General features: G+C 33.9%; 2 protein-coding genes across 3 annotated transcripts in view; both read left to right on the top strand.

Moving 5' to 3' along the window:
* Positions 1-282: 282 nt before the first annotated feature.
* LOC126833209 (uncharacterized) lies at positions 283-5,897 on the top strand. 2 transcript variants are annotated; one of them, XM_050564393.1, is made up of 3 exons: positions 283-719; positions 3,103-3,300; positions 5,071-5,897. In XM_050564393.1, the coding sequence occupies exons 1-3, from the start codon at positions 588-590 to the stop codon at positions 5,875-5,877; spliced, it is 1,137 nt and encodes a 378-aa protein (XP_050420350.1). In that variant the 5' UTR covers positions 283-587; the 3' UTR covers positions 5,878-5,897. The 2 variants fall into 2 exon arrangements, with proteins under 2 accessions (XP_050420350.1, XP_050420349.1); XM_050564392.1 differs by having other exon boundaries at positions 3,010-3,300.
* Positions 5,898-7,394: 1,497 nt separating this feature from the next.
* Positions 7,395-12,593, top strand: part of LOC126833203 (atrial natriuretic peptide receptor 1) — a 150,655-nt gene continuing 145,456 nt past the window's right edge. The window contains exon 1 of the mRNA XM_050564374.1: positions 7,395-7,810. Within this exon, the coding sequence (XP_050420331.1) occupies positions 7,456-7,810 (355 nt within the window). The 5' untranslated portion in view covers positions 7,395-7,455. The remainder of the gene's footprint in view (positions 7,811-12,593) is intronic.

The raw sequence follows: 12,593 nt of genomic DNA, 5'->3' as shown, positions 1-12,593 counted from the left end.
AACAGCTTGATCTTGCCCGTTGGTTAGCAGGTGTTTTATAGACCCCTAATAATTGTTATATATACCAACTGAAGCGGTCTGCGGTCAGTGTTTCCATAGACCACATAAGCATAGTTGTGGTCACACAACTTGATGCGTCTTTGGACTTTTCAAACTGTAAACAAAAGACAATTCAAATGGATTACAGACATTTTTCAGAGACCCCGAGTTGAGCACCACTGGTCGGCCAGGTCTTGGCTGTGTCTTTGTTGTAAAAGCCAACTGCCGATGACCGCAGACAGAGGTGGAATCTGCCGAAACATAATATTGTTTTGACTATCGCGTCCCTTCTTTTACACGGCCAGGGCCTCGCACAAATATAATATACACACATAAAATATCAATCCTTTTGTGTAATTCTTCAGAGTTCAGTACACTGTTCGGTAGCTGTTGTGTACACCAGCCGTAGCGTTGGTTTGATATGTCATTTTTTTTTTTACCGGCGAACGACTGCCATTATATTTACTGTTCAATTATTACTCATTAATCACATTAAATCTACATATTATTATTATTATCGTCGATAAAACATCAAACACAACGACACAATGGGCGATCGGCAGTTTGTACTCTCACCTGACAGATATTCGTGGATAAAAAACGACCAACGAGGTGTTCAACTTCAGCAACATTCGACTAGGAATTCGTTCAGTCCCACAGCTTTTCCTCTGTCCTACGAGGTAAGTCCATCAGTCTAATGAACCACTTAAGCAAGTAGTGTTAATTAGTTCAAATTCCTTTCCAAGTGAACCAGTTGAATTTAGTATAATTCGGTAGACTTTACAATATGTATAAGGTAAAATTAATAAACTATATAATTGTTGGCTATTAATGTTATTATAGTAGTGCATTACTGTTATTAGAGTATCTGTTTATTCAAACTTCCACATTGAATCACTAGAAAGGAATTGGAAATGAATTAAAACTACTTGTTTACTCGACTTTAATTTATTATCAGTTTTTATGAAATTTGAAAATAGACGCTAATTACACAATTTTAGCTGTTTGTACATCATCGCGTTACTACTAGTTAAAAAAAAGAACTATGATATTATAACTATTACAAATTACTTTTAACAAAAAATATTTTTGAATTTACACTCTTTCAATCTCGGTTTTCGAGAAATCACTTGCGTCGCTTCACTTTTGATAGACTCGAAGCAGCTACTATGTTTTTTTGGAATTTGCTTTACTTAAGAAAAACTTAGACAATTTTGGATTGAGCCGTGTCTGTACTGAACATATTATTATTATACTTAATTGTATTTTAGATTTTAATGGACTGTGCAATTGGTTAGGGGTAATTTTAATAAATTTAAGTGAAACACTGCTGTTGAAACTTGTTTACCACAACTGTTTACAAGCTCGGTCGAGAAAACGGCAGGAAACATTATTATACTGGTAAAATTTGTATTATTTGCATGTTTTCATTATTGTCTATTTTTTTATTTGCATTATTTTGCGGATTTAACGGTTTAGTTTTTTTAAAAGAAATAATTTGCACAACCCTTGCAGATAGGTTTATGAGTCAAATATTATTTAATATGTATTTCTGTATTATTTACACTCTTTGTGTCACTGTCATGTCGTTGAATGATATTTGCCGAATTTGTTCTTGATTTAATTTCTCTAATAATTATTGTTGTCATTGCAAGCTGTTTTTTTTCAAATAAAAAATATCATCATATACGGTATACTTAATAAGACTTATCGAATGAAAATTGTTCACGAGGATCTAAGCGAGGGAAATTCTATATTTTCTTTACTCGTGCGTTTCAATGATAATCTCAAGGAAGAGCTTTGTATTTTTGTTATTTAAATCATTGGCGAGCAAGGATCTGTCACGTTTTGGGGATTTCTAATCTCTTGAGGATACTTGCGGCCAAAGCGGCGACCGTCTCTCGGCGATAAATCTCATTTAAAACTTTTACATTTCTATTCGCGAAATTAAACAAAATCGTTGATTCAAAAACATTGCCAAAACACTCTTGCCAGACTTACAAGTTGTATATACTGACCTTTATAGCTGTGTATACCCATTTGCATAGATCTTATGCTGTATACAGTTTTCCAGGTGTAATGGGCATCTATTAAAAGCTACCCTTGTCGTTAATATGCTGTTAGTAATGATCACTGATTTATGTTTCTTTTTAATTTTGTATGTATCTAAAAGAAGTAATAAATCAAGGTGGTAAATAATGATGAAAAACAAAATAGTAATATAGTAATTAATTATAAACAACTACATATTTGATTAATTATGGCAACTTACGAAATAAAAATACCGGCTGTGGAGCACAGTGCGCACTATGTTCATTTGCATAAAATAAATGAAATATATTAAGTTTAAAGAGATGAGTGATGTAACCATAGTGGCGTACGCGAAGATGTAAAAAAGGTGTCTGAAAACCAAATTTTTTAAAATACCCTTTTTATTATAACTCAACTTAAAACGGGGTAGTGAGTACAAGTCTTATATCGGTATAAATTAGTGCCTGTGATTTTAAACGTGTAATTTAAATACACGTGTACACGAACCCCGTGTAATTAACATACACGTGTAATTATAAAAACACGTGTATTTATAAATACACGTGTATTTAAAAAAATTTATTTTATCAAAAATTTTAGTTTGAGTTAACGTATTTACACAATTATACTTGTGTTTGAGTTCGTATGAGTAAATAGACGTGATAATTACACGTGTATGTTAATTACACGGGTTTCATGTGTAATCGAATACACGTGTAATAGGGACCTCTAGTATAAATTGTATATATATTTCCTTACAGACTTTTTAAATAAGCGTATGAGCACATTATTAGCATAGTCAGTTTTTTTTTTAATAATATTATTTAGTTTGGAGTATAGCTGAGGTGCAGCTATACTCAGCTAACAGTTCTTAATTGAGAAGTCCTTTTTTTAAAGGACAATTAAATTTTTTAATTCACTTTTAACGAATTAACGCAGACGAGACGGGTTAGCGAGATCAACAAGATATTGATTAAATGGGACATATGTTTGACTGACGACCAAGATGATCTATGTGAACGCTTCCTGCAGATGAACGAGGAACCGGCTGTAGCTGAAAAATTCGGTCCGGCCGTTTTGACCGTGTCGGAGAACATAAGAAAACAGGCAGACGACTTATTCAAACCTTCAGAAATCAACGCAAACGATCTATTCAATTTGGCAGACACCAAAGTATCGTGGATCATTCAAAACGGGTATCAACAATATTTGGAGTCTATCCCGGCCAACGTGAGTAGAAATCTTATTATGGAGTAATTATTATCTAATGCCGAGTTGCACCAAATATTTACACAGAGAGAAACTCGTTTAACTGGAGTTGAAATAAATTCTGTTGCATAAACCATGTTTTAAAATATGTAATCTGTTGTTAAAAATGTACTTAATCACTAGTTAAATTACAGGGTCATTTATCGCTGTGTAAAAATGTGCGTGTTGTTAAATTATGTTATCAGCGTTTTGCGTTAAAGTGATGATATTGGAAATGTGCGTTATCAGTTTATCATTGATTAGACCCTGTATGATAATAGTATTACCACAGAATAGATAAAAGCAGAAGGGTTACTTTTAAAGTAAACAAAAACGTGACGGTCATGTCGAAAGGGCATACAATGACCGTATCTTTACCTTTTTTTATCTATTTAGTACTATCAGTTTAAAGTATGGATATTACGGTTTTTATTTTATGAAATATATTTGTTTAAATTAGTTATAACTTAAGTTTTTTAATTGCTAATACACATTATTAAAACCTCTTAAGCCGGTCCCACACGACTCGTGTACTTGACGATCATCGTCATCGCGGATGCTCGCCGATATTTATATGAACTCTGAGACCTGAGTCGTCTGGGAGACACAACAATTGTTTATACGAATATTCGTTATGCCTTTGACACGTGTCATATTTACCGATAACGATCGGGAAACGACGTTTACGAATAAATATCTCCTATACGACTCGTAAAGCATAGCGATTGACGATTATTCGCCAAATACGCGAGTCGTGTGAGACCGGCTTTAAAGACATTTTTCTAGTCATTAAATCGATTATTGTTTTGACTTTCGTATACAAATTATATGCTACTTTTAGTTTTACGAAAATGGTCACCTGCGACGCTCTAAGACTATGGCCGTTGCGTTTTTATGTGATAAGTATCTTTCCCATGTTAATTTTTATCAGTGCCCTGGTAATACCATCAAGTTACTCATTCTGCTTGTTGTTATAGTAATGTTGTTTCGTTTTAGCTTAAAAACATTTTATTGTATTTTCTGAAATATTTTTCGAACCTCTTGAAACGTGTAATTTGATCAAATAAGCTGTCTTTTTTTTTTTACACCGCATTAAGTGTCATTAAATGTATATAATTATGTCACGTGCGTTTTATAAATAATTCGTTGAGAGCCCATTTTAGACGACTTAGTCAGAATGTGTCTATCTTCGATTTTTCATAATTGACCTTGAGCACTAATTTACAGCATAAAGTAAGCTCTAATGTTTCGAAATATTAGTATTGTTTTTTTATTTTATTTTAAAAATAAATGTGAACCGAAAATTAAAAAAAGATCTTCGAAAAAACATTTATTGAGGATTATTATTTAAAGTTTAGATAATTAATACATATATAGACATATATGTATTACTATTTGAGTGTTTGATTTTATTGAAGTATATTTTTTAGTTGTTTCCGTTAATTACTTTATTAAGTTGCAACTATTTGAAATAGATAAAATATAATATGCTATCTTTAACGTTCCACTGCGTCTAAAATATACATTATACTCCATAAGGCATTTTTGAAAAAAACATAATTATAGAGTCTGTTAAAGGTAAAACACAATGTAGTTGGGACAAACGACCAAGAGTAAATTTAATTAGTTTTTAAAAGAAAAATTAAAATTAGCCAAAAATGTCTAATATATTTATTATAAATATTTTCCTAAGACTTAAATATTATGTCTGTAAAATATTTACTAACCAATTGGTTTATGTTTGTGAAAAAGGTATTGGAAAAGAACGAACGCGAAGTGTTGTTTCCGTGGACACAATGGAATACGTCGACCGGAACGCATCACCGTCCGTCACCGTCGGTAAACGCGTCACCGGTGTCCGTCGACCAGTTTTTGTTCCAGTCGACGCCGTCACCGCCACAACAGTATGGCAGAAGCGTGTTCTCGACGTCTTTACCGGCAACGCGGTTACAGTTTTCGCCGTACAGTTGCGGCAGCGGACAGGCCAGCAACAACCTGACTGTGCTGTCGTCCAACGATTCGATGGCGGCGGACGCGTCGTTGTCTTCGACCAACAACAGCATCGGCGACCTCATGCCGCTCGCTTGTTCCACGTCGTCGTCGTCCTCTTCTTCGTCGCTGTTTTCGTTCCAGAACAGCAGTGGCGGCGGCGGCGGCCTGTCGTATTCCGGCGAAAACCGCATGCTGTTCAACGCTTCGGTGCCGCCGCCCAACATGGAATCTTGCAGCAATACGCCACCGCCGTATTTGTCGCAGACGCTGACGTCGTCCAGATCGGCCGATTACTCGCCGGCGTCCAATTCGCCGCGCTGGACGTCCCGGCTCTATTACTACCGGGTGAACAGCGACAGCATGGTCAACAAGCTGGTCGAGCACTACTGCACTTTCTGCTACAAGAACCACGAACCGCCCGAGGTGTACGGCAGCCACCTGGTGCGGGACGCCACACGTACCACTTGTCCCAAACTCCGGGCGCTCCGGTGTAAGCACTGCAACGGTACCGGCGACAACGCGCACACCCTCAAGTACTGTCCGTTTTACTACGCCAACTATAGTTAACTGTTATCAGTGAAAACGCACACCTGTATAATATTATATTTGATTTGAACGCTCGAGTCGTTTACGTTTTGTTATTAAAATTAGAAACAATTGTTATTTTTTTAACGTTAAATTTATATATTAAAAAAAAAAAAAACAAATTTTAAAAGTCATTTATTATAATAATAATAGTTGCACGCGAACCGAATTTGCATGGGTTTTATGTGTAATTTATAAGTCTAGTCTTATTTTTTATTCATATATTATATTATAGGCTTATTTACCTTTCTGGATGTACAAATTGTATTTTCTTAATGAAACTGTTTGCGTTTCAATGGTTTTAATTTTAATCGTCTATAATAAAATCACTATTACATTATTTTATATTCATGTTGTTTGTTGATATTATACAAGCCGAAACGATAAATAATAATGATTATTATTCATTTCGTTTGGCCTCCCCCATTTAACAGTTTTTAACGAGTATAAAATATTAAAATATACCAAGTGAAGAAATATGCAAATAAATCCGCGATAATCGTTATTTAATTGTCAACCGATACAACAGCGCCATTAATATCAATCAAAAACCGTAACGGCCAACCACATCTATCTTTTAAGTCAAATCCGTCACAGTGAACGCGCACAACAAACGCTAGGAATTAAATAATATATTTTGTGACTGACCTACGCACTACGAATTGCATAATAATATTCAAGGATGCAGCACAAAGAGTACAACAATATCTCGGCTATTGATAAAAGCCTTGTAATCCTCAGCAGCTGTATTGTGGTCCTTTTTTTTTGTTGTCAACAAATTGACACATTTGAGCCACTGTCTTTGAAATTATTCGGTCTGGCGGTCGTGTAAAATAATATAGAGTCTTGAGTTTGAGTGGAACATAGCATGTGTGTTTTGGCAAAATAATAATATGTTCTAATATAATATACAGGGTGTTTTTTGTCTACAAATTTATGTAATTAAAAACACATATTGCCAATAAAAAAAAAACCAAAAATCCCCCTTTTTTGGCTTACAGGATTTGGTGGTGAAAATTTTCAAAATATTGAAAAATATAGTAAAATATGTACTTAATAGTTTAGGAAAACAACAATTCACAAAATATTCATATTTTCAAAGAGAAAATGAGTGTCTTACGTTAGTTGGATCACTCTGTATAGTCTGACTGACTGATTGAAACGGGCCGTTATCTCTGAATTATTAACCGTTATCTTTGAGAGAGAGAGAGAGAGTGAGAGAGCCGTTGCCATAAGAGTGTGTAATTTTGTCAGGTGCACGGTGACAGGTAGATAGAGCAGAGCAAACAAACACTCGTCCGATACCGCCGAATACACGTTGTCAATAATACTATTGTTGGTATTATTATACATATTATACAATATATATTATTATTATATGTACACGGGTATTAATATAAAAAAATTTATACACCGTCTCTATTAATTTATTATCTATCTTTTCGCCGACACGCTTATAATAAGCGCCCACTACAGTCGTCAGTCGACGCGAACGCACCGGCGGCAAAGGTGATTAGGTGTTTTTTCTTTTCGCTGTACCGCCTCGAGACATTCTACGAGATGCGCCTTGGTCTGTTGACCGCGGTGGCCGCGGTGGTCTTACCGCTGGTGCAGCCTGTCTCGGCCGGCGGCGGCGGCGCCATCGAGGTCCGCGTGGCCGTAGTGCTGCCGGCCGACCGCAGGTTCAGCGCGTCCCTGTCCAAGGTGATGCCCGTGCTGGACATAGCCGTGCGAGACCTGTACCGGACAGGCGTGCTCAGCCGACGGACGGTGACGTTTCAGTTCGTGCAGAACGACGACAAGTGCGAGGACATCGAAGCGCTCAGGTCGGCTTTCGATATGATCAAGACCTGTTCGCGGGACCACCTGCCGGCCGTGGACCTATTCATGGGGCCCACTTGCGACTACGGTGTTGGTAAGTCAAAGGAAAATCTTTGGATCACGAATGACATAATATGTCTTATGGTACCTAAGGAAGGAAATATACACATGTGGATCCATTTAACGCCATTTTCTTTTAAAATAACTAATATTTTGTAGATTTTATTTTTGAAAACCTTATTGTATTTTATAGAGCTTCAACAACTTAAATGGCAACGCACAAATTGTATAAACTTATTTAATTAAGAATAAATTGGCTGAAAATGTTGAGTGGTCGATAACCAGATTTGAATTAACAGTTTGAGTAGAGTTATTTTTATCTGTGCACATTGTCCAGCCGCATTCCACCTTCCATCCTTAAACTTTAATAATTTTTAATTTATATTTTATAACAAATTGCAGTTATTTTTAGATTAAACCAGTATAGAGCGTTAAAAGATCACCCTGTATGTATAGGATGGAATTTTAATATAACAGCTAAACCGCATCCAGTCGATTCGAATATATATCTATGGTAATTATGGTCTGTGGTAGTTTATGTCTATGGTAATTTTCTTTCCTAGTCTCTCTCTTCTCTTTCCCGTACCATCCCTTATCTTAAACTTCCCTACCCCTCTCATCTCATCTCCTTCTCCCCTATCCGTTTGATTCATCCCCTCGCTTTCCGTTTACCTTAGTTTACCTAAGTATAACCATAGTTTATCAGCTCTTTTTCGGGCCTCGCCGCCCTTCGTACCTTGTGTGCAGGCTGTTTGGGCTGTCACTTTAACCCTGATCATGTTATAAACACCTACAAAGTGCGTCAAATACCGTGACGAAAAGTGTGTTGTCAGATAAAAGCTAAAACTTATGACATTTTATAATATAAAACGCGAAGTGTAATAAAAGTTCCTATAGGGTTCCCTCGGGTGGTTTCTGGGCGTAACACTAAAGCCAAACGAATGGAACTTGGATTTTTGTTTTATTTATTAGTTAAACAACTTAAAAGAAACACAAAAAAATGCAATTGTCGAGCTCTACTTCCAAATAATTATCCAACAAACCGCTTTTTTAAGAGCTGTACTTTTTATATTTCTGTATCTATCATTATTTTTTTTTTAACCACAAAGTATACAATATACTACAAAATAAAAACGTGTATCGAGTTACTCGAGCAAGCTTTGAGGCTGATTTCAGAGTTAGTGAAATATTAGTTTACAGTAATGGGTTGATGTTACTTTGAGAATACTCTTCAAAAGGGACCGTGGTCTGTTTTTTGTTTGCATTTACATATCTAAGCGTACACTCCTATGTAAATACTTCTTTATTGACCAAAATCGTTCTCTTTGAATGCAAGTGAAAAATCAACAATAATGCTTCTGACTTTCCAGAAATAGACCCAAACTGCCCAGGGGCTATGTGTTTTTTTTTACTAAATACAGTGGTTAGCATATACATATAAACTTGTATATATTATGTACATATTAATATACACATCTGGTTTGCATATTATAATATTATAACGAAGGTAACCACCAAGACAACACTGGAACAGGTAATCTCTGCGGTGTATGTAATTATTACATTTGACTGGCGGCTAAGCAAACGAACCTTGTTTAAACTTTACTATAGTTTAAATTCGGTTATTCAGAAAATGCTGTAATTTCAGTTTTATACTGTACTAATGATATGCACTATGACCGCAATTTCCATTGTACTTGTCTCTCAAACTTTTGAAGTATGTACGTGTACACATATTTTACAAAGTTTTCATTTGTTAAATTTTATTATGCAACCTGCATTACAACGTTCCATACCTTTTTACCGGTATGAGTACAAGTCTGTAATGCGTTTTGTTGTGTATTATATAATATTATTATAGGAAATAAAATAAACCCAGAAAGAGATGACGTACTGGCGCTTATGATAATAAAATGTAGTAAAGCCATAAAAGTAGAAAGTCATTTTTCCTTTTTTTTTTTCTTGTTGTTTCTATATTTTCATACTTGAATAGGTATGATAATAATGTACACGGTTTTTATGTCACTATATAGTGAATAATATACCATCACGAGAATGACGAACATTGAATACACTATGATATACAGGGTGTATCAGAAACAAATCTATCCTCAGTACCGTCCCGCAGTGTGCGACAATCGTTTCTGGTACACCCTGTATATAACTTTGTAAAGCGTTTAACACATTATTTCTCCAGAATATAGCAAATAGCACTTTTAAAAGTCATCAAATTTTTATCAAATATTTTTTTTAATACCTTTAACAGCGGTCAACGAGAATAATAATAAGACTTTATATTTAATATTTTATAGTCCTACCTATTAATTTGCCAGTCATAGAATATGTACTTAGTACTAAAAGAATGCAAGTGAAATAAAACAGTGACCGCTATAAACGTGTCTAAACGGACAATCTTATAAAAAGACAAAGTTGAATTCATCATTTCAAAGTTCACATTACTCGGTGAGGCAGCCCGCCTTTATGGAACACTGACATATATACAGGGTGTCCCATTTTAAAATACTAATAGATTTTTCTTCAAAAATACTAATCCAATCAAAAGAGTTGTTTTTTAGAGACTTTAAGAGTATAAAGGGGGACGTTAAAAAATATGTGGTCTAAAATTCAAAATGGCTGACTTACGGTCAAAAACGTGTTTTTTTTAAATGGAAACCATGTATTTTTTGTTAACCAAACAAATGTTCCCCCTTTATTATACTCTTAAAGTCTCTAAAAAACAACTCTTTTGATTGGATTAGTATTTTTGAAGAAAAATCTATTAGTATTTTAAAATGAGACATCCTGTATATATTACATGTATATGTACCTGAATTCAACAGAGTATATCTCCTATGTATACACCGTATATGTGGTTATCAAATAAACTGTGGTAGCCACTGATATAGGGTTGTTTAAAAAAATTAAAGTAATAGCCGGTTAAGTACCCGCCTGGGACCATATAATAATGGTATAGTCGTTGAGAATTGCAAGTAGGCGCAGTTAAAAACGCCTATTAGAGGATCTAACTGGGGCAAGTGGGAAACATCAAGGGGTAAGAAATTGTATATAAATGTGTATACTCTTATCGATATCCGTTTATATGCGATTTGGTAGGCCTTAGGACGAGGTGAGAAACGTGGAAATTCGAATAAATAAAAGATGAGCAAGCGCCTGATGGAAGATGTTGTACAAAATATATTATATAAGATGAATAAACGACGTTAAATTGTTGTTGGACGTGTAAAATAACGGCCAATCGAGAAAAACGATGAGAAACATCCAACAAACACATTCAAAACTCATTCCTTAGACATCAGGTCAAGTCTAAAGGCAAAATGTCTTGCAATATTTATAAGATGTCGAATTTGAATGGAATAAACATACCTATGTGGGTTGTAGAAAAATAAAACGCATTTCAAATTTGTTATACATTGTATAGGACAATAATAATTATGATATAGTTGGTTATATTATGGTATAGACTATAGCTACAATGTCACTGAACACAATAAAAATATAAAATAAATAAAGTACAAAATATATTATGAATATGGTACTATGTTAATTGTTTAATTATCTTCATACAAAATTAGTATCAGAAACTAATTTTGGCTTGAATATAATAACTGAAATTGATTCTATTGTAATATATTGTACGTCAAGTGGTATAATTTTATCTTGCTGGCTTTTTAATAATATATCATATATAAGTAGTAATCTGTATTAGTATAATTAGCTTGGTGTTTTATAAGTGTGTAATAGGTATTACAACGGTAAATCGTTATTCTTAAAGCAATAAATTATCAGTAATTGTTTTATGATGATAACACAATTTATAAATACATAATATGCACCTACACTATGCGGATAAGTCATTTATAGCCTGCAATAGTAATTCATATTTTATAAAAATAAATTATATCAATTGATATAATATGTAAATTAAATTTCAAATAGGCCTTAGCTTTTATTTTCATAGAATGGACAAATTTTATGATTTAAGCTAGTTAGGACATTTATTTTTTACAATTTTCTATATTCCAACGTCATTCTAATAATAATGGTTTATTATTGTTTTTTTTAAGAGCATTAGTTTTCACTGTTTTCACAATGGATTTTATAACTTTTTATTAAACATATACGACGAAGCATAAGTAAGATTATTTTGAACGATGTAACAGTGTGATTGGATTGTAACGACTAATGAGCACTGCAATAATTTGTAAACCAGCACATCTTTATCGATAATGGATATAAAAAAAAAGGGTCATATCGCTTACTAAGTGATGTACATAGATGAAACAATGTTTTTTACCGATTATAATGTATTATTATGTAATAAACCGATAAGTTTATCGGAATATGTTTTTTTCTAGAAAAACAATAAAAAAACTAGTGTTGAACGGTAGTTGTATTGACTGGTACACGGTTTGACCCATATTCCTGTGTAATCTACAATAATTATTATAATATATTTAGTTCAGACAGCAGCGTTTTGGCTCATTGTTACACACATTACCATCGATTGTGAACAATGATTTTGTTTATTAATATTAAAAAAAAAATTATCTAAGTGAAATTTTGATCCTATAACTCACCTCTGCATTACCTTTATGACAGACCATTAAGTTGTCTATGAATAATAATGTTTTCTAAAAATTGTTATTAAACAGTTTTAATAACCTAACTTTATTCACTTGGACTTCTTTCACTGGTTTACTACGGTTATTTAAATATATGTTTGGGATACAGGTTAAACGTTTTTAATCTTAATATTCCTAGACCTGGCACTGGGTTATTATTTCAGTAGGTAATAA

Source organism: Adelges cooleyi, unplaced genomic scaffold (genome assembly GCF_023614345.1).
Source record: "Adelges cooleyi isolate 19-005CV unplaced genomic scaffold, UGA_ACOO_1.1 ACOO_flye_CR_arks_rails_tigmint_CR_PRNA_2, whole genome shotgun sequence".
In the NCBI taxonomy this organism is placed as follows: domain Eukaryota; kingdom Metazoa; phylum Arthropoda; class Insecta; order Hemiptera; family Adelgidae; genus Adelges; species Adelges cooleyi.
This window is presented reverse-complemented; position numbering and strand designations above follow the sequence as displayed.